The sequence below is a fragment of the Galleria mellonella genome, unplaced genomic scaffold (genome assembly GCF_026898425.1).
Source record: "Galleria mellonella isolate WM207_F2 unplaced genomic scaffold, CSIRO_AGI_GalMel_v1 utg93, whole genome shotgun sequence".
In the NCBI taxonomy this organism is placed as follows: Eukaryota; Metazoa; Arthropoda; class Insecta; order Lepidoptera; family Pyralidae; genus Galleria; species Galleria mellonella.
The window spans coordinates 89,263-108,885 of record NW_026442176.1 but is presented as its reverse complement, the minus strand read 5'-3'; the positions used below and the strand labels follow the sequence as shown (position 1 = coordinate 108,885).

Sequence of the window (19,623 nt, the reverse complement as noted above, 5' to 3'; positions counted from 1 at the left end):
AACAATAGTTCATTGCTGTGTTATACACCTAACTTTTATATCATCATATTGAACTATTTATTCAGAAATATTTTAAAATTGCAGCTAAATCCAGAATACGGTTATCTAGCAATCCCAGTTTTAACAACAGAATATTTATCAGCAGTCAGTGAATTTTTTATGAAGGGCTTATCGGAACATTTAAATTCGCCACAGACAGACAAATGTTTTGACGATCCTGACTTCCATCGAGATTGGCATATATGTTCATCTTTGGTAAAATTTGTTTTTCTGATTCTGTATAATCAATGTTTTTATCTAGGTTTGAATATTCAATATAATTTAATTTATATTTATTTTAGGACGGGTATCCAACAGTAATGGATATAGAATTGGCAATTGAGAGAATGTTAGTAATAAATCACATAAAATTAAGGCCTGAATTATTAACTGCACATTTTATAAGTTCCACAGTGGGTCCCATACCAGGATTTTATACTATACCATATGTTATTGATTACGGTGTGGTTATTACCGGAAGCACGGTACTGTTAACTGCTTTGAACTATGTTGAAATAATCATAGATATTTTAGATAGTATAATGAATTTTTATATTAATTTGTCACACAGGTGCAGTGTATATCTGAAATAATAAATTACGGACCGATCGCTACGAAATTACATTTTGCTAAAGGCACTCAAATTCCTATATGGTTGAGTGTAAAACTGTGTGGAAAACTAAATCCAGGCGAAACTGGAAAATTGGATGTTGTATTTGCTCCGACTTCTAATGATTTTACGCAGTTGGAGCAAAATGTAGAAACATGCTTTAGTTTGGAGGTAATTAAACATTTGGCATTCGATTGTTATTGAAAGTTTTCATGTACCCATTAACATTTATATTTTATTTTTATAAAGGTACCATATGGCGTAACAATACCAATTCGAATTAAAGCTCTTTGTACTGTACCGTACTTGATGTCTAACGTGTCTATCGTTAATTTCGGCTCAGTGAGATGTGGTGATAAAATAATTTGCTCAATACCGCTTAAAAACGTGTAAGTAAATTCAGACTTATATATATCTTTCTACACGTACATATGCTGATTAAATTATTATTTTATTTATTATAGAGGAAAACCGACGTGTGTTTGGTATGTAACGCTACGATTAAAAGCATCTGGGGACAACCCGATGACGGTGTTAGATAGTTCTGGAAAGTACGAACCCGGAGAAGGGGGTTGGCTAAGTATTGCTTTTAAACCAACTATGGAAGTTAGTCAAAATGCTATTATTACTACTTTTACCATTTCTCCGCAACAGTTTTAATGATTTTTATGAATTTTTTATTCATATTTGGTAGGTATGAGAATAAATTGTAAAGTATATTTCTTACCGCTAGGTGATCAGGGTGTTCCTATCTCTAATTTATATAGTAGAATATCGTTTATCGTGTCAGCTAGTAGTTTATAATTATCAAGATACTCGGTAAGAACATAATAATAAGTATAAGTAGAAGTTCAAACAATTAACATTTTTTAATTCTTTCCTTTTTTTAATGAGATATTTTATAAATTCCATCGAGAATATTTTGTTTGCTTTTTATTCTATTTAAATTGAGTGTTACTTTATTCTATAAAACCCCAAACCCTTAATAAACCTATTGTAGTTATTGATCTATTACAAATACTATTTGCATGCTAAAATTAGGTACGATCGGTAGAACCGACAAACAAACGTACTTTCTTATTTATAATATTAGTAAGGATATAAGGACATAAATAATATAAATATATTATTGCTTTCTATTAACAGATGACATACGAAGGCCTTTTAATATTTAGATTTCATATGAATCCAAACAGAATGACTATACCCGTAATTGGACACGGTATTTTGCCCCACGTACATGTCATTGGATCAAATTTAAACTTTTTGCCTACATTGCCTTGGGCGGAAACTACTGACATTTACTTTGGTCTGACAAATCCATGTCCGTTTCCAATTGAACTAATAATTGCTCACAGCGACGAGTAAGTTAATGCAAAGTAATTATTTTAAGTAAAATATTATTTTGTAATCTAAAACATTGTAATGTAGATTAAAGCTTGCCCTCTTGAATTGGAATGGGTAAGAACTAAAATTGTCTGTGTACCAAATCAGCGTGATCGAGTATATTTGAAACATATTAATTTTGTAAAAGAAAGTTAGTTAAAATGTTTTTACATGTTTGTCAATCAACCATGTTTTTATAGCCCAATAGACGTACTATATCTTGGATTATTAGTAACAGGTACTAGGTCTGCGACTAGTATAGGTACGTAAAATATTTTGCATTCCAATTTATATTTTTTTTTTAGTAAGACCCTATAATAATTTGTATATATTTGATTTATATATCTATAGTTATAGAAGTTAATATTATAAAAAAGATTTTTTTAATAAAATGAGAATCGATAAGTTTTTAGTTACTTTTAAACTTCTGCAAAACAAAAAAAGTATTCAGGATTAATTATTTTAATTTAGAAACTAGTGATTGATTCATTCGCCAATATTTATCTAATTACGGCGCATACAGGAAATGGAAAGAAGAAGACGAGATATATCAATTATTATATAAATATTATAATAAACCAGATGAAATGTTAGTTCCCGCTGTTCGACCTGGTGTTGGACTACCAAATGAAATCATGAGTTTCTATAGAAAATTTACAGAGTGTGTTAAAAAGTAAGTTTAACTTTTCAATAGAATTTAATTAATGCGTTGTTTATTTGTGTCTCCTAGTAATTTCAATGTGTTTTTCATGAGCGCTAGTTTTATTAGCATCATTCTGATGCTCGTCCAGCTGTATTTTATGAATATCTATATATTTTTAATAATAATATGTATTGTAAATCGGAGAGCTCTAAATAATAACCTAGAATTAAAATATTGTAGTCTAACACCGTATCCGAGTCTTGGTCTATAAAGTTTTCACACAAGAAATAGACCAATAAAGAAAAAAAAAAACAAAAAAAAAAACTCTTATATTGCGTATCTTTGCGTAAATGTTTTACTTGCAATCTTTGCATAGTTTTTCATAATGTCTGTCAGTGTATCCTATAAATCAAGACTGATGACGCAACACATATTCCACTACTTTGTTCACAACATAAAGGAAGTTTTGAACAAAGGATGTTAATTTAGTCTGCTAACAGACTTATTTTTAAATAATCAAGCAGCAATAATCAAGAAGAAAATAAACGGCTTTAAAATATTTAAAAAAGCACCAAATTTAGGGGAATTAATTATTTTAGTGACAGAGAAAACTGGCTGTTTTAATTGAAACCTAACAGAAAAAATAAATAGATGGCATTGTATGGTTTCTTTACACAACTATATAACTTTTATAAATTGTATATTTATGGTATATATTATAAATTTTAGGGCTATGGACGAAGAGTTAGCGGCCATGAAATCAATAAACGCACGATCTGCTGTCTCTGCTAAGTATGACGATTATTTTTTTATTATATTATTCAATGATATATATGTATATATGATATTATTCTATGTTTTATAATTGTAGCATTGTACTTAATATACCTAAATAAAATATAATATTATGTATTTTACAGAAAGACGAAAAGCCCTAAAAATCTTCCAAAGTCTACTATATCAAATTCACCTAAAAAATTCCGTACAGAAGCAGAAATAATTTCAGGTTACTTATTCTTGTTAAATACTGATTTTTAGACTGATACTGGTCAAGTTTGAGTTTGCACTATCACTGTAGGTTTCCTATTAATATTTCCAGTAAGAATAGAGCAATGAATTCTAGGTAAAGTATATATGAAGATATAGCTATAATCAGTATCATAAAGGACAAATTTATGTAATAGGTATACAGTTATAAAATTAACAAAATCAAACTAATAGGCAAACAAAAATCTGTAGTAGTTTACTACTTCATATAAATTTTACAAGATTTGATCAAGATAAGGTAATTTTATGACATTTAAATATAAAATTTTGAAAATTATCTATGCAAGAAAACAAATTACAGTGAAATAAAAATTGTAAATTTATCACAAAATAAAAACAAAAAAAATTATTACAGATCAAATAAAAATTTTGAAAGAAAATCAAACAGATCCTTTGAAAGAATGTTTACATATATTTGACCATATATCAACGGACTCGAATACTGATAAACATTTAAAAGGACTTCTTGTATTTGTACATGGATCTCCTTGTGAAGGTGAATAATAATAGTCATTTTTACTTTAAAGAGAATTGATTAGTTGGGCAACTGTATGAATGTTGGAACTAGATCTAGGATTTTAATTAATTGTAATGTTTTAAAACAGTCAACAACATAGATTTTAATTACAGAATTACAATGCCAAGAAATTGCTTATTCGATTGGAAAAAAACTAGGAATACCTGTAGTTAATATTGATTTGTGTATTGTGGAGGCACTGTGTGTAAGCAACAGTCCGGCTAAAATAATAATATTAAGTACTATTAATGACATGTATGAAATATCGAGAAGACTAGTAAATAAAGCAGATTCTGACGAAAATGAGAACGATAATGAGGGTAAATTTAATATTGCTTATTTATTATAAGAATAATAATTAATTACAACTAAATAACTATCCAGTAATTTTTATTTAATTATAGAAATTGTTGGAGATACTGAAGATGAATTTGATATTATTCTAAAGAAAATTGAGTACTTGGCCAACTGTAAGAATGTTGGGACACCACGCTCGAAAGTTAGTGAGAAGAAAAAGAAGAGGTCCCCTAATTCGTCAATTAATTCACATAGTGCCATAGCAGCAATTAGATCTTCAACGATGTTTCAAATGGTTTTTATTTAAAATGTTTGAGTAAAGTAAGTCAGTAGTTTTAACCAATAAATTAAAATGATTATTTAATTACAGGACTTGATTCAAGAGCTGCTTACAGATTACTTCAGTCATGTTAAATTTAATCGTGGCTTCATCGTAGATTCATTGTCAAGTATCGTTCTAAAGAATCCTTCTTTAACATTGACTACAATACTCAAAATTAAACACAATATTTGGAACATTCATCTTATTCTGTGTCATTCGGATTTTTATAAATGGGCTCAAAGTTTTGAAGAAACTCAACGAGAAAATGATTTGACAGACAAGTAAGTATTGTGTCGTTAAACTGCAATTATCTTCTTAATAAAGAGTAGGATATATATTTAACTACAGGTTCAGTTTTAATATCAAAATATTTTTTCTCAAGGTTATGTTCACCTTTATAATAACTAATACACCTACAACTATATGGCTTTTAAAATCACTGCAAGCCTTTCAAGTAGCATATAGAGATTTATATGAAAGAAAATTCATTAGTACTTACTAATAAATTTTGTTTCATATAAATCTCTCTACTTAGAGGTCAACCGTGAAATCTTTTAATAGGAAATATATTATGTTGTCTCTAATTATTTCCATATATACAATAACGCACAGTCAAAATGGCGAAGGTTATGATTTAGTGGTATATCTACACCAATCAAATTTCCCACTAACTCTCCTGTAATAAAAAATCGATAATAATATAAATTAATCCGAATAGTTGCAGCAGTTCAGCTTTTATAACTTTGGATTATAAATTTAACAGTTAACAATCAACAAATGTATTTTATTACCCCTTTGAGGATTATAGTCATGAGCATATTTATATGTTTCATTTATAAAATAATATATATATATACATATATATATATATATATATATATATATATATATATATATATATATATATATATATATATATAATTAAATTTCAGAAACATTTTAAAAGTATATAATGAAACTGAAATAGAACAAATAGTAGAGACATTAGAAAATATGGATGACGAAGAATATGAAAATTCATCAGTAGAATTAAAGTCTATTTACATATCCTATGGTTTAGAAATGAGACGAAAGAAACATTATGAAAAGAAAGGGTATTTTAATATTAGCAATAGCAATTAATTAATAACAAAATTAATTTTATATTAATAATAAAGAAATTAATAAAAAGCGTTATTTTTTAGGTATCCAAGTGAAACAATAAAGAAAGAGAGAACTAAAGGTTATTAAATAATTTGTGTATCGTATGAACTTCAATATGTATCTAGTTCTTGTATTTATCATATCATTTAATATATTTGTATCCCACAGATCGTAGTAAGTCGTTGTTAACCGTCGATACATCAGAGTCGAAGAAAAAAATTAAAAAGGACGATCTCAAAGGTTGTTTTATTGAAATTTTAAAAAAGTGTCGTATTTGTTAGAGTTGGAGTTATAAAGAATTGAATCAGAGCGGAATGATTTTTATTAAATGCTTAAGTTTTGACAAAATTAGCATAGGGCAATTAAGGATTTATTTTTATATGGATTTATTTATATATGAATATTTCGATTAATAATTGAATCTTTAAAATCAATTAGCATGCATCTAATTGATGAAGATACCTTATGGTAATTTAGACTTCTACTCGTATGTAGCCAATTCTAGAAAATGTCATTATGACTTACGTATAAGTACGATACATACCTAAAGAACACAAAGAGCAAATAAGCATTTACATACGATTTTGGATACTGTTTTACTGTAATGTTTTTTCTACGCTGATTGTGAATTTTGTCACTATATTACTGAACGAAGTTCTAAACCCTTTTTTTTTCTTTAAGTTCTAAGAATTCTTGATCGACTTCCACAAAGTAGTTTTATAATTATAATGATGATTAACATAAAAGTTGATGAAAATACGTGATGTGCATTATTATAAAAGTATAAAGTCAGATATAAAAGAGATAATCTACTTTTATATCTGCCTGATACTTGGTCTAGCTATAATATATATTAATAATGTATGTATAATTACATAAAATTTCAGCAAAGCCCACAAGTGAATATTTGATAATGAATACAAAATATAACGAGTATACTAAAAATACGTTCGAAAGTCTCATAAATATTGCCAATAATTGGATTGTCGAAGAATGTGATATTGGTACGCCTTTGTACGGGTTCAATGGTCAGGTGGTTGGAACAACTCAAAAGAAAGCAAAGAAAAAATCTGATGTACAAATTCAGGTGACATTTACCCATATAATGTATCATTTTATATATATTTAACTATCTTCTTAAAAGATGTATATGAATATAAATAATATTGATAATTTACTATATTAATATTTTAGATTTCAGATGTTAGTTTTACTGAGCGTGGTTTCCCTCTTATATTGATAATGTGCCCTTGTCAGAATTATAAAAGGGCTTTGGTGAATATGCTTGGTAATTCTCCAGTGGTACAGGAAGCATTAAAAAAGGATGAACAGTATGATATCCTGAAACGTCCAGTTAATAGGAAAGAATTTACAGTATTATTGCCTAAAACTTTTCCTAACATACAGCACGAAGAGTCTTTGAAATGGTGTTTTCTGGATGAATTACCGGTATATTTATGTACTATATTTATAAAATTTATAAACGGATTTAACACCGCACGGTGTTACCAATCAACCATTGGGTAAATCGACATAAGTAGGCACTATATGCACATGTATACTCTGTTATGTCCATAGTACCGCTCATGTTTATAAGCGACGGTTACCACTTTCCATCAGCTTGTTTGCTATTCTAAGTTGCATAAAGTTGTATAATGTACAAGTAATGTATAATCTACCCCTTCTTTTCCTGTGGGTATCGTCTACTAAGGGGACTAAGGGACATGGTGGAGTGATAGGACGCGGCGTCCTTTTTAAAAACATCACATAAGCCTGTAGTTGCCAACCGGCTTGCTACGCGCTTCAGTTCCGTAGTGGACAATTAACAACTGATGTGATATGGTATATGGTAATGATAAAGATTCTTGATATTGATGTAATTGTGTGGATTTTATTAATATTTCTTCGGTCGGTTTTAGATTAAGAAATGCGAATGCAATCAACTCACTGATTTAAATTTATTAGATGATTCGACACAGGATAATGTTTTAAATATTTTATCTAAGTGGCATTGTACCTGTGGTAAGAAGGTAATACAATTATTATTTTCCATAATTGAATTTAAGTATATATATATCATTTAGCAAACAATAAAATAGTTTAAAAATTATAGGTAGCTTCTTCTCAAACCTCAACAAGCGAAATTCTATCAACATCCTTAGAAAAAATAACTGAGGAAGATAGTGAAACTAAAATGTCCTGTCGTTTACCCTTACGGAGTGTGAAATCAATGGCAGGTTAGATGAGCTAGAAATTAAATAATCTCCAGAACCGGTGATCATGAATGAGACCAGTCTTAAAAGTAGTTTTAGCTATTTTAAATGTAAATACTGAAGTTTTTGGTACCACATAAAAATTTTATACTTATCACGTCGTTTGTTCCGACTGATTATCAACCCATAGCCAAAACTAGGAAGTTAAAGTTTAGAAAGTTGAAATTTAGAACAATGGCGAAATTTATACCGTAGCATCTGTTATGAAAGGATTATGAAAATTTTAACTTGAAATACAAAGTCGCGTGTAATAGCTATTAGATAAATACATTAGGTACTAAGCAGTGACGGACTGACGGGAGGGCGGATGGGGCAGTCCGCCCCTGGTCTCCGGTCCTGGGGGGCTACGTCATTATTTTCTTCATCCATGTCTAATTAAGTCTAATTCTTTCATTTGAAAAAATTTAATTAAATATATATGAACATTTATACATACAAATGTGAACTGAATAAAAAGCGTGCAAAGTTAGAAATTATTAATTTCTTAAATGAGGGCGGGGGCTTATTCGGTTTTGCCGTCCTGGGCCTCTGACGAACTTAGTCGGCCTCTGGTACTAAGTCTTTGGGGTAAATGTAATTTTATTGTAGCGACTAGCGGCCGTTTGGTGTTGCAACCTGGTGATCTGGTACGATGTAAATATTCGTTCAGTCCACAAATGGAAGGAAATTTTAGTGTGAAGCGGTTTGTGGAAGTTAGTGGATGGCCCGAATCAAGAGTTGATATTAATGTTATGGGTATTTGTGACTTACCAAGGTATATGTTTACTTTAAATAATAGTGAGCTATTATATATTTTATAATAAATAAAGAGGCTAAGTGCTTTTATTTATTATAAAATATCGGGTTTGAGTAAGAGTGATCTAGATTGGTTTGATTTTTTTTTTACTTTAGAGATTAATTCATTAATAAATAATCAATTTATTTTTTATAAACTACGAACTCAAAGTATTTCAAAATCCATGTTGCTTAACTGAATGAAATATTTTTATATTCCAAAATTGCAAAATTATAAAAAAAATTAAGTTTTTAAATTTGCAACAAAAAATTATTCAGAAACGATATTCAGATCGAAAATGTGAATGTAAGAATATCCTAATTGAGATTCTCCTCCTTTTGAAGTCTGTTAAAAATAAATATGGCAACCCTTGCGACGAAAGTGACACGACAACAGATTTTTATGGATTCCAGACAAATTATCATATTGAAGACTAGGCAGCATGGTCTCCGACCTTAGCCTATTCCACGACGGAACAAACGTACTAAAAAAAAGATTTTTATGGGTGGTTTTACAGCAATTAATAGATCGATTGTGATAATAGCACGAAAAGATAAATTAAAATATTTCATTTCTAGGTTGGACAGTCGTCCGAAAAAAATGTTTGAGAATTTCATAAGGCGAACGATAGAAGATAACTTTTACAAAATTACCTATTTGGACGATCAGAAGTTATTTGAATTTGGACCAATATTTGTTGGCGCCAACAGGTACTGAAATAAATTGAAGACAAAACCAACATAATATAGAATGTGTATATTTAATTATAAAAATCGTATTTTCAGGATATATGAAGAGAAGTATACAATTAATCTAAAAAATTCTTCACTAATAACTACTAATGTTGAGATAGAATTTTTAGAAGATACAAGTGTTTTTCAGATCGACAAAACATTTATAAAATTAGAGGTCTGCTTAACGTTACCAATAATTTATTTCATATATATTGTTGATCTTTGGAACTTTCGTCATATTTTTCAATAAATAAACAGATATTATATATATATATATTGTTAATTTTGAGATTCATAAGAAACTGTGTAACATCTGCAACAGAATGTGTAGTGATGCCAAACGCCGTTATATACATTCTACCATACACAGTTGTCCAATTATAGAACAAGCTCCCTTCTCACATAAAATTACCTTTTTCAAGAAAAAGTTGTAATTACATTTTCTTTACCTTTACAATAATGCCCTGTAATCTTTTTTTCTTTTCTTTTAATTTTGAGTGTCATATTTTAAAATAATTAAATAATTTTTCTAATATAGGTAGTATATTCATTTATTTTAACATTTATTTTATAAGTAAATTAATATATCCATATAACACATATTATTATTTTATTTAGCTGTTTATTCGTATCTTATTTAATAGTAGGTATTGATGTTGTTCGTACAGCGCTCATGCAATTTAGCTGCTCGCTAACTACATGCTTTTTTACTGTATTGGGTTGGCTGGAAGAGATCTTTATCAGAGATATATATGTAGTCCATCCTTGTTCACATCATTTATAACTGTCTCATCAATGTTATTTAGAAGTGCAGTAAAGAATGTATATATTATATTTTTTTTTATTAAAAGTAAAAGAAATCGATCAAAAGAAACACATTAGCTTTCTGTAGTAATTTTAAGTTTTTAATTGTATGTGTAGAAAGTTATTACCTATCCTAATTTAAAATAGAGTATAATATATATCTACCTTTTTAAAATTTTAATGCTAATAAATTTGTCCATACTGAAAGAATTTAAATGCTTGAACAAATTCATATTTTCGATTATCATATTAATATAATAAATACGAAAGTTTGTATCGATGGATATACGAATGAATGGATGAATGTTATTTTTGTCGTCTGGTCTCGACATAAAATGGGCTACGACTTCCTTTCCCGTGGGCGTCAGAGGCGCCTAAGGGAGGTTAATGGTCGAGGGATGGGTAGCAGCGACTGTTTTAAAACATTACAAAAGTATAACTTGCAATTGCCAACCCGTCTGGCAAGCGTGGCAACTACTGGTCAAACGGGCTTCCTTTAATTGGGGAGGCCTATGTTCAGCATTGGACAGTTAACGAATGTTATTATTTCACGTAAAACTACTAAATAGATTTGAATGAAATTTGGTACACGGGTAGGTTACATTCTAACATGGTATATTGAATTCTTTATGTACTGATTCATGTAAGTAAAATCACGGCATACAGCTAGTATTTATATGAAAATCTCCATAGAATTTGATGGTATCCAAACAAATATTCCGAAAAAATCTATTATCAAATTAAATGAATGAGCAATGAATTACTATTATTCATTTTGTGAGTTTCTACATTTACCTGTAAAATTTTAGTGATGATTAAATAAAAATTTAATATATAAATATTGTGTTCATAGCCTGGTTGTCGAGGAAAATTAACAATATCGGCTGCTCCGGCTGATGTGGGTGTTCATAATAGTGTACTATTATTTTGTATCAAAGACAACCCCGAGCTTATCACGATTAATATTGCATGCAGTGGAGTTTTGCCAGTCGTGGAAATATTACCACTCACAAAAACAATCGGTACGCTACCAATAAATATTTTTCTATAAAGAATGTCATATTAGTTATACGATTTAAGGGAACTTAAGGGAAAGGTGACCATAATCACAATATATTGAATGACCGGAATATGTAGTATGACTGAACATCGTTTAATAACCAGATTTGTAGAAGATAATTAATAATTATTATAATATTTACTATGTTTTGAAACCCAACCACGAATTTTTAGACTATGGAAAGTTACTTCTTTATCGTCGAGAAGATGACAGATTCATAGTAAAAAATGATTCTATTTTGCCTATAATGTGGAAAATACGAAATGCCCAAGACTTTATGGAAGATTTTATTATTTCTCAGACATCTGGCATTGTATCGAGACATGACAATCAAGTTGTTCCTGTAACATACATTGCTTGTAGAGTTGGTGTCACACAGAATAAAATGTTAATTGATGTAAGTAACTTTCGCTGATATTTCTTAGATTTTATAAAATATGAAACCACCGTACTAGTTAACAACTAAAGAAAAAAAAAATTGTGTGAGTTATTTCCTTGTGTAAAGTAGAAATAATAAAGATGATACTTAAATTCATCGGGGCGGGTCTCTAATGTTTTATTATCTTTTTTTGCTTTAATTAAATAATATTTAAAAAAAATCTAACTTTAGGGGTATACCCCTACTATTTGCTAGTAAGACAATATATGGAAGAGTATTTGGAATAATTATAAAATAATTTTATATCAGATATATGATGCGGAAGGTCGTGGCGACCCTATGCTTGTAGACACTTTGCTGCTGTCAGCTGAATGTTACGATGTTATGGTTGAATGTGCATTCGAAAACCCAAACGAGAACTTCCTTAACTATGGAAACGTCAAAGTCAATTCTACAGTTATTCGGGAAATGTACTTTTTAAATCGTGGCAAATATAATATATACTACAGGTAAATATATATATAATTTAACTTTTTTAATATATTATTGAATAATAACCAACATTATTTATACTGTATTGTAATTATTTATGAGTATATCGGCTATATTCATGTTTGGAGACGCCCAAATAGTTTTGAAGTCAATAGGAGTCCTTATTAAATAATTATGTAATTAAATATATTAATTTGAAAGTTATTTTGATATTCTGTAACTTACCATTACGAAACATTAGCATAGCAGACATAGAACAAAAGTACAACCCCGCTACGCGAATTTACAACGCTACGCTTGTTTAAAACGTGACGCTGCGTTGCTATTTTGTAAATTTACATATTTATTAGATAATACTTCTAATACAGCAAACGTACTGTAACATATACGCACCTAGTTATTGCCGTGGTCCTGTTGTTATTTAAGAATAGTAACTTTGAAATACATATGTAAATTTAACCGGATTAATTATGTTTATTATTGTCGGGAATACTCAACGACTTTCCCAGTCGTTACTTACTTTCGGGACCACCGGAACCCTTAATTATGGGTAGCCATAAAGCGGTCGCGAGCTAAGTACCTAATCAATAATGCACTATATTAAAAATTCAGATTGAAAAAAGTGAAGAATTTCCCGGAGCCATCTTTGCTACGAACATTTGAAGTAACTTCTGAATGTGGAATTATTCCCTCAACTTTGAAGTTAGTAGCAATTAAATTCGAATGTACCCCGACGACGTCAATGAATTTAATAAATGTTCCTGCCTACATTTGCTCTTTACTTGATGGCAGCAAAGATCAAGTGGTCGTTGCCAAGTTCCCCGTTTGTGTCACTATTGCATCTTTTTATAATACGTAAGTAAAGATTAAACATATTTAAATTACGAGTAAATTATGAATGTACTCAAACGTATATTTGTTGAATGATTTCAGATTTACACTATTTCCCTTAGGAGAATTAAATTTTCATATAATACCAGTTGGCAGTGGAGTTACAAGAGATGTTATATTAAATAATACAAGTAAATGTCCTGTGACTTATGAAATTGTGTTACCGCCTGAATACCAGCTGAACCCAGATGCTCCTTTTTTGAATCAAAAAATGAAAGATAATAAGTAAATATTTCCAAGTTAAAAGTTTTAAGTACTAGGTAGTTTTTTATTTTAAATTAGATTCTAAGATTGTTATTGTTTAATTTTATACAGAATAAAAAATCCGCCTTTAAGATGTGGTAACTTTTTGATAATGAACGATGACAACCTCCTCGCTCCTGGGACTAGCCGAACGTTACAAATACAGTTTTTGGCAACAGCGGCTAGGAAATTCGAAGAAACGATTAATTTTATAATAAGTGATACGTGTCCTGCGGAAGCGCAAGGCGTGCCTCTCAAGCTGGTTGGCACGGGAGCAATGCCGACATTGGACCTCTGGAATTTGGAGACCACTTTTAGAGAACATCTTATTGTAAAAAATTTAAATGATTACAAAGTTCCAGAGGTAGTCACCATGATAAATTTACTTCTCTTTAGTATTTTGCGTTCTAGAATTTAATTATTAATAATTTAATACCTATTGTTTGCAGTCTTCTCCTCATTGCGTATTTGTGGAAGATTCAGTCACGTTACACTTTTTTTGTGTGAACGTGAACTCCAGTTATACAGCAGCTATCGATCTTTACAATAATGGACTCGTAGCTTGTGCACTTACCATGAAACTGCATTATCAATCCAACACTAATCAAACTAATTTTTATTTAGATAAATACAATACATATATTGAGCCTCTACTTCACAAGAATTTAGATATAATATTCAGTCCAAAAGCACTACAGGTAATTTTTCTTATTTTTTTTTATTAGCTTTACCCGTGATTTATTCTATGCAGCAAGGATAAAAGTAGATTTCTCCATAATAATTATGATGTGTATGACATTTTATTGAACTAGGTATTATCTTGTGGAAATCCATATCACTGGTTATTTAATTTGAATTATTTTGTTTAATTCCTCTACCATTAGTATGTGTATGATAGTCAACGCTCGAAGATTCACCATAAGATATGAAAGGTTGTGGGACTTATGGTAGTAGTAGTAGTGGTCGTTCATTTTTAAGTGTTGGCATCCACATACACAATAATGGTAACAGAATTAAATAAAATAATTGTAATCAAATAAACAAAGACGTAACAAACAAATACATTTTTATATTTATAGTTAATTTTTATTCGCGATATGTTAATAGACCGCTATAAATAATGGTATAATATCTTTTTCTAATATCTTTTTCCATCTCAAACAGTAAGTAGGTACGTGTATACAAAATTTTTTGTTGTAATATTAAGGCGCCAAGAGGTAATAAACAAACTCATTTTCATATTTATAATTAGGATCAGGATTAGGATTAGATAATGTTGAGTAAGTCATTCCATAGACAGTAAATATTTTCTTCTTACAAAAATTTTAACTTACGTTATTTTTATGTTTTTTAGGAATATCGGGCGATTCTAGAAATAAAATTAAAATTATTAGACAATCAAGAACAATCATTTAAAATTTGCCTAATAGGCGAAGGGGTAATTCCCCGAATATGCATGGTGTCTCCTCCGATACGCCAGCATCGAATATCTTTATTGAAATTTCCGGTCACTTGTTTGGGATCATCTAGTAACAATGTCATTCGTTTTAAAAATATAAGTTCAGTAAAAAGTATAGTGAAGGCTGAAATATCACAATCGCCTTTTGAAAATAGACCCGTGTTCTGTTTGACATCAGCAAATGTATGCGAACGTGTGATTTCTCCAGATAATTATGGTAAATGATACTTAAGAATTATTATAGCGAAATATGAAAGAGATCTTTGTTCAGTAGATAACTGGATGATAGTAATGAATGACAGTAAAGTTAATGATGATAATGAATCAGTGATTTTAGTTCTTGTTTAGTTGTTTCATTCTTTAGACATAAATTTTTATGTTTATCGTTAATCGTTGCTGAAATTTAACAAATATTGCGGTACCTTTTATATTTATAATGTTTTATTCCATACATAAAACGATAAAATAGATACCTGCCTGCCCATATGTTAGTTTTTACATGATAATGTGCAAGAATGGACAACAAACAAGTAGATGCAGATATAGCAAAATTGTAAAGTATGTTTTGGTTGCAAATAATTTTTTTTTGTAAATTAAGAAATAATTGAAGTTTCATACTGTATTTTAGAAAAATTGTGAATGACATGTCTTTTGATTGTAAATTCATATTATTAATAATAAGTACGAAGAGGTGCATTTAAATTATATTTGTGTTTTGACCATTTGCAAAATTTGCTCCTACAAACATATTTTAACTACTGGAGTATTTCCACTATCTTTCAAATTGAGAAATTAGTACAAATAAAAATATAATACTTGAAATAGGTTTATATTTGACGTTTTTATGAATAAGATTTAAACTTAATTCGGTCGAGATACAGGCGGTATTACAGTCCTTCCAGCGGTGCCAGATTCACTACAGGTATATCGAAGTGTTGAAGTGTATGTGCAGTAGTACTACGATGTTTATCCGAGTACAGAATCAAAGTACGAAACCCTTCCTAGTGCAGAAAGGCGTAAGACAGGGTGACATAATATCCCCGAAACTCTTTACAGTTGCATTGGAATATGCTTTCAAACTCTTGGACTGGAAAACATATGGTATAAATATCAATGGCGAATACATCACTCACCTTCAATTTGTCGATAATATAGTAATCATGGCGAAATCCTTGGAAGACATGAACTCTATGCTCAATGACCTCAATAAGGTTTCTCAACAAAAAGGTTTTAATATGAACACGGACAATACTAAAATCTTATCTAACGTCCATGTTACACTTATACCTGTTATAATTGAGAACGCTACGCTCAAAGTTGTCGACGAGTTTATATATCTAGGACACCTTGTCTGTCTAAATAAGTCCAACTTCGACCGAGAGGTCTACCGACGAATCCAACTCGGCTGGGCAACATTTGGAAAACTACACCACATTTTCTCATAAAAAAAATCTTTCTTTAACCAGTCTAACCAGTGAGTGTTGCCAGTGATTACCAATGGAACCAAAACATGGTCCTATACGGTTGCTTGTATGCGAAAAATAGATAGATACTCTTTATTGTTTCCTCTAAAAGATCACAACAGTAAACTTATTATAGACACAAACAATTACAAGAAATAATCATAGCGAGAAAACAATGGGCGATCTTATCGCTAAAAGCGATCTCTTCCAGGCAAACTTTAGATAGAAAGGAGTAATTATAATTAGCCTCAAATTACTCAATTTTCAAATTTCAACAAAGCTACCGATTTTAATAAAATTTTGTAAATGTGTATCGTTTACTTCAACTTGAGAGATATTCGTTTATATAGCAATTTCTTACCTACATAAAATAATTTGAATCAATATAAGAAATCAGTAGGTAGGCAACATGTTTGCCGTATCAGCTAATATAATTATATATAAAATTTTTATATGTGTAGACACAGATGACATATTACCAATGCTATTAATAATATGTTAATTTCTACTTACCTGTTTTTAGAAACTTATGGCACAACTATAACAGTAATTATACACCCCAATGAAATAGCGTCACTGAATGTTCACTACAGTCCTATAAAGAAGGGCAGAACAAGTTGCGATATTAAACTTACCATCATTGAAAATCCGTATGAATATTTTACGGTAATTATTTTTAATAAATGGTTATAATAGAAGTATTCCATCCGCTAATCGACCATAGTGATATATCCAATAATACTTGGCGAATTCCGCTGTTGAGTCATTTTGGTGTGATCAAGGAATAAACATTCAACTGCCTTTTTAAACTTTCTACAATATATTAATGTCAGTAAAGTACTATAATTAATTTACTGTATTTATATAAAATTAATTGTATTAAAATATTACATTATATCGACATGTGGTTCCGGCATAGAATGAGTTACCCCTTCTTTTCCCATGGGTGTCGTAAGAGGTGACTAAGGAGGGCGATCAGCATTCCTCTTAAAACATCTCTTAAAGCCTAACTGCGGTTATAATAATATTACATTACCTAATTTTATAGCATAGAGATATATCCTGAGTACCCAACGGGTAATTACCTTCAAAGTGATAAACTACAGAGTTAATATTAGTATTTTTTTTTATACAACTTAGAATGGCAAACAAGCTGACGGCCCACCTGATGGAAAGTGGTAACCGTCGCCTATAGACATGAGCAGTACCATGAACATAACAGAGTATGAGAGTAGAGAGTGTTTCGTCCATGATATTCACCATGCGTTGCCATTCCTGAGGACTCAGGTGTTATTCCTCTGTACCCAGTAAATTCACGTATGATGTTTAATCAGTGATATTTTGTTCAAATTTCAATTTTTATCTCTTTTCTTTGAAATTTTAATCAGCTTTATTATAAAGTTTTAAAAATATTGAAAGCAGTATAGCAGTTCTTAAGATAGAAATTTATTAATATAAATAGAAACGAACATTGAATTTTTTGAAAAAAATGCATTTTCAGACTATCATGATAAAGTATAATATATTGTTTTCGACACATAAGTAATTTATATTTTTGTTAAAAATACAATATGTATGAGTTTATTATATACCAGGTTCTATGTGAAGCTGAAGCGTTTATGGAAGACGTTATACTTATGGGTCTTGACATGCTTTCTATGGATATAGATCTAGAAGCTTATCGAAATGATGTAGATGGGTAAGTAGAAAATTTATTTTACATCACTAGAATTTCCATCAAAGCGCCGTAGGGATCTGTAATTCGCTGTAATCAGGTGACCCGTAGATCACTATGGCTCTCTGTTACAAATTAAAAATTATTTTTATTAAATGATTGAATTATTACCGATGATTACATTTTCTATCATATTCACTTTTTCTATATCTATTTCTATAGTAATTGCGGGGTAGGCAGAGAGGATTAAGTGTCAAAGGCCTCTATCCTTTTATCAGACAAAAGTCGATTGCTTAAGTACCTCTGTCCCATTCGTATTTCAACCGTGAAGCAGTTGTGTTTGCATGGCTGTGTTTCGGTTTGAAGGGTGGGATATGGCATGAATTTACTGGGTACAGAGGAATAACATCTGAGTCCTCAGGAATGGTAACGCATGGGGGTATCATAGGCGAAACAGTATACTCTATGTCCATGGTACTGCTCATGTCTATAGGCGACGGTTACCACTTTCCATCAGGTGGGCCGTCAGTTTGTTTGGCATTATAAGTTGTATAAAAAAAAAAAAATATATTCAATAACTTATCTCATATAGTTATATATGGCGGTTGTTGAAACTCTCTATCAACCGACTAAAAAAAGGAGGAGGTTCTCAATTTGGTAGTATATTTTTACGTTTGTTCCCTCCTAACTCTAATAGTTATAAATCGATTTGGAAAATTCTTTTTTTAATTGAAAGAATATACTTTCAGATTAGTTCTACATATATTTTTTCAATATGGGTTTAGTTGTTTAGTTTTTAAATCAAAATAACAGATTTTCACGTTCGAAGTCGGTATTTTGTAAAACACAATATTGTTTTGTCCTTAAACAGCACTTGGTTTATCTAACCATTATGGGTATATCTAGGGATTCACGAGCATATATCCTTCCATTTTTGCGTTATATATCTGTTTTGTCAACCTTTCATCTATCATTATATATCTATTCTAAATGTTTAACCACTTTCAAATCAAACAAATACAGTCTGTCAGCCTCTCATACTTTAGGTAACGCTTTTGTAAAACATACACAAACATCTTTACATTTGCTTTACATATAGGACAGTTTCTACTATTTCTACAATGGATAGTAGGAAGAAGAGTAAAAGTGCCCCACCAGATAAAAAGAAATCGCGAAATATTGCCGAAGCGAAGAAAAGTAAAAAGACATCTGTTAGTTCAATGAAGTACAGCGATTCCTTTAGCGCAGATCCATCTGTCTTAAAATATATTCTTGACTTCGGTACGTCTTTTTAAATCACAATGATTATAAAATCGCTTATATTTTTCTTGACTGTTTTCATCGTTTTTAAAACATACGATATCATACTGC

At 30.1% G+C, this 19,623-nt stretch overlaps 1 protein-coding gene across 1 annotated transcript in view; it reads left to right on the top strand.

Moving 5' to 3' along the window:
* Nucleotides 1-19,623, top strand: part of LOC113516821 (hydrocephalus-inducing protein homolog) — a 46,723-nt gene that overhangs the window by 12,034 nt on the left and 15,066 nt on the right. The window contains 34 exon segments of the mRNA XM_052902554.1: nucleotides 85-255; nucleotides 342-524; nucleotides 611-820; nucleotides 899-1,038; nucleotides 1,114-1,255; nucleotides 1,796-2,013; nucleotides 2,559-2,708; nucleotides 3,408-3,470; nucleotides 3,599-3,684; nucleotides 4,081-4,221; nucleotides 4,356-4,562; nucleotides 4,647-4,834; nucleotides 4,910-5,142; nucleotides 5,794-5,955; nucleotides 6,046-6,083; nucleotides 6,173-6,244; nucleotides 6,892-7,091; nucleotides 7,199-7,453; nucleotides 7,924-8,034; nucleotides 8,118-8,241; nucleotides 8,866-9,031; nucleotides 9,631-9,762; nucleotides 9,838-9,961; nucleotides 11,444-11,612; nucleotides 11,824-12,047; nucleotides 12,339-12,538; nucleotides 13,134-13,376; nucleotides 13,455-13,637; nucleotides 13,728-14,019; nucleotides 14,105-14,353; nucleotides 15,010-15,331; nucleotides 17,101-17,243; nucleotides 18,173-18,276; nucleotides 19,352-19,533. Coding sequence (XP_052758514.1) covers nucleotides 85-255; nucleotides 342-524; nucleotides 611-820; nucleotides 899-1,038; nucleotides 1,114-1,255; nucleotides 1,796-2,013; nucleotides 2,559-2,708; nucleotides 3,408-3,470; nucleotides 3,599-3,684; nucleotides 4,081-4,221; nucleotides 4,356-4,562; nucleotides 4,647-4,834; nucleotides 4,910-5,142; nucleotides 5,794-5,955; nucleotides 6,046-6,083; nucleotides 6,173-6,244; nucleotides 6,892-7,091; nucleotides 7,199-7,453; nucleotides 7,924-8,034; nucleotides 8,118-8,241; nucleotides 8,866-9,031; nucleotides 9,631-9,762; nucleotides 9,838-9,961; nucleotides 11,444-11,612; nucleotides 11,824-12,047; nucleotides 12,339-12,538; nucleotides 13,134-13,376; nucleotides 13,455-13,637; nucleotides 13,728-14,019; nucleotides 14,105-14,353; nucleotides 15,010-15,331; nucleotides 17,101-17,243; nucleotides 18,173-18,276; nucleotides 19,352-19,533 — 5,827 coding nt within the window.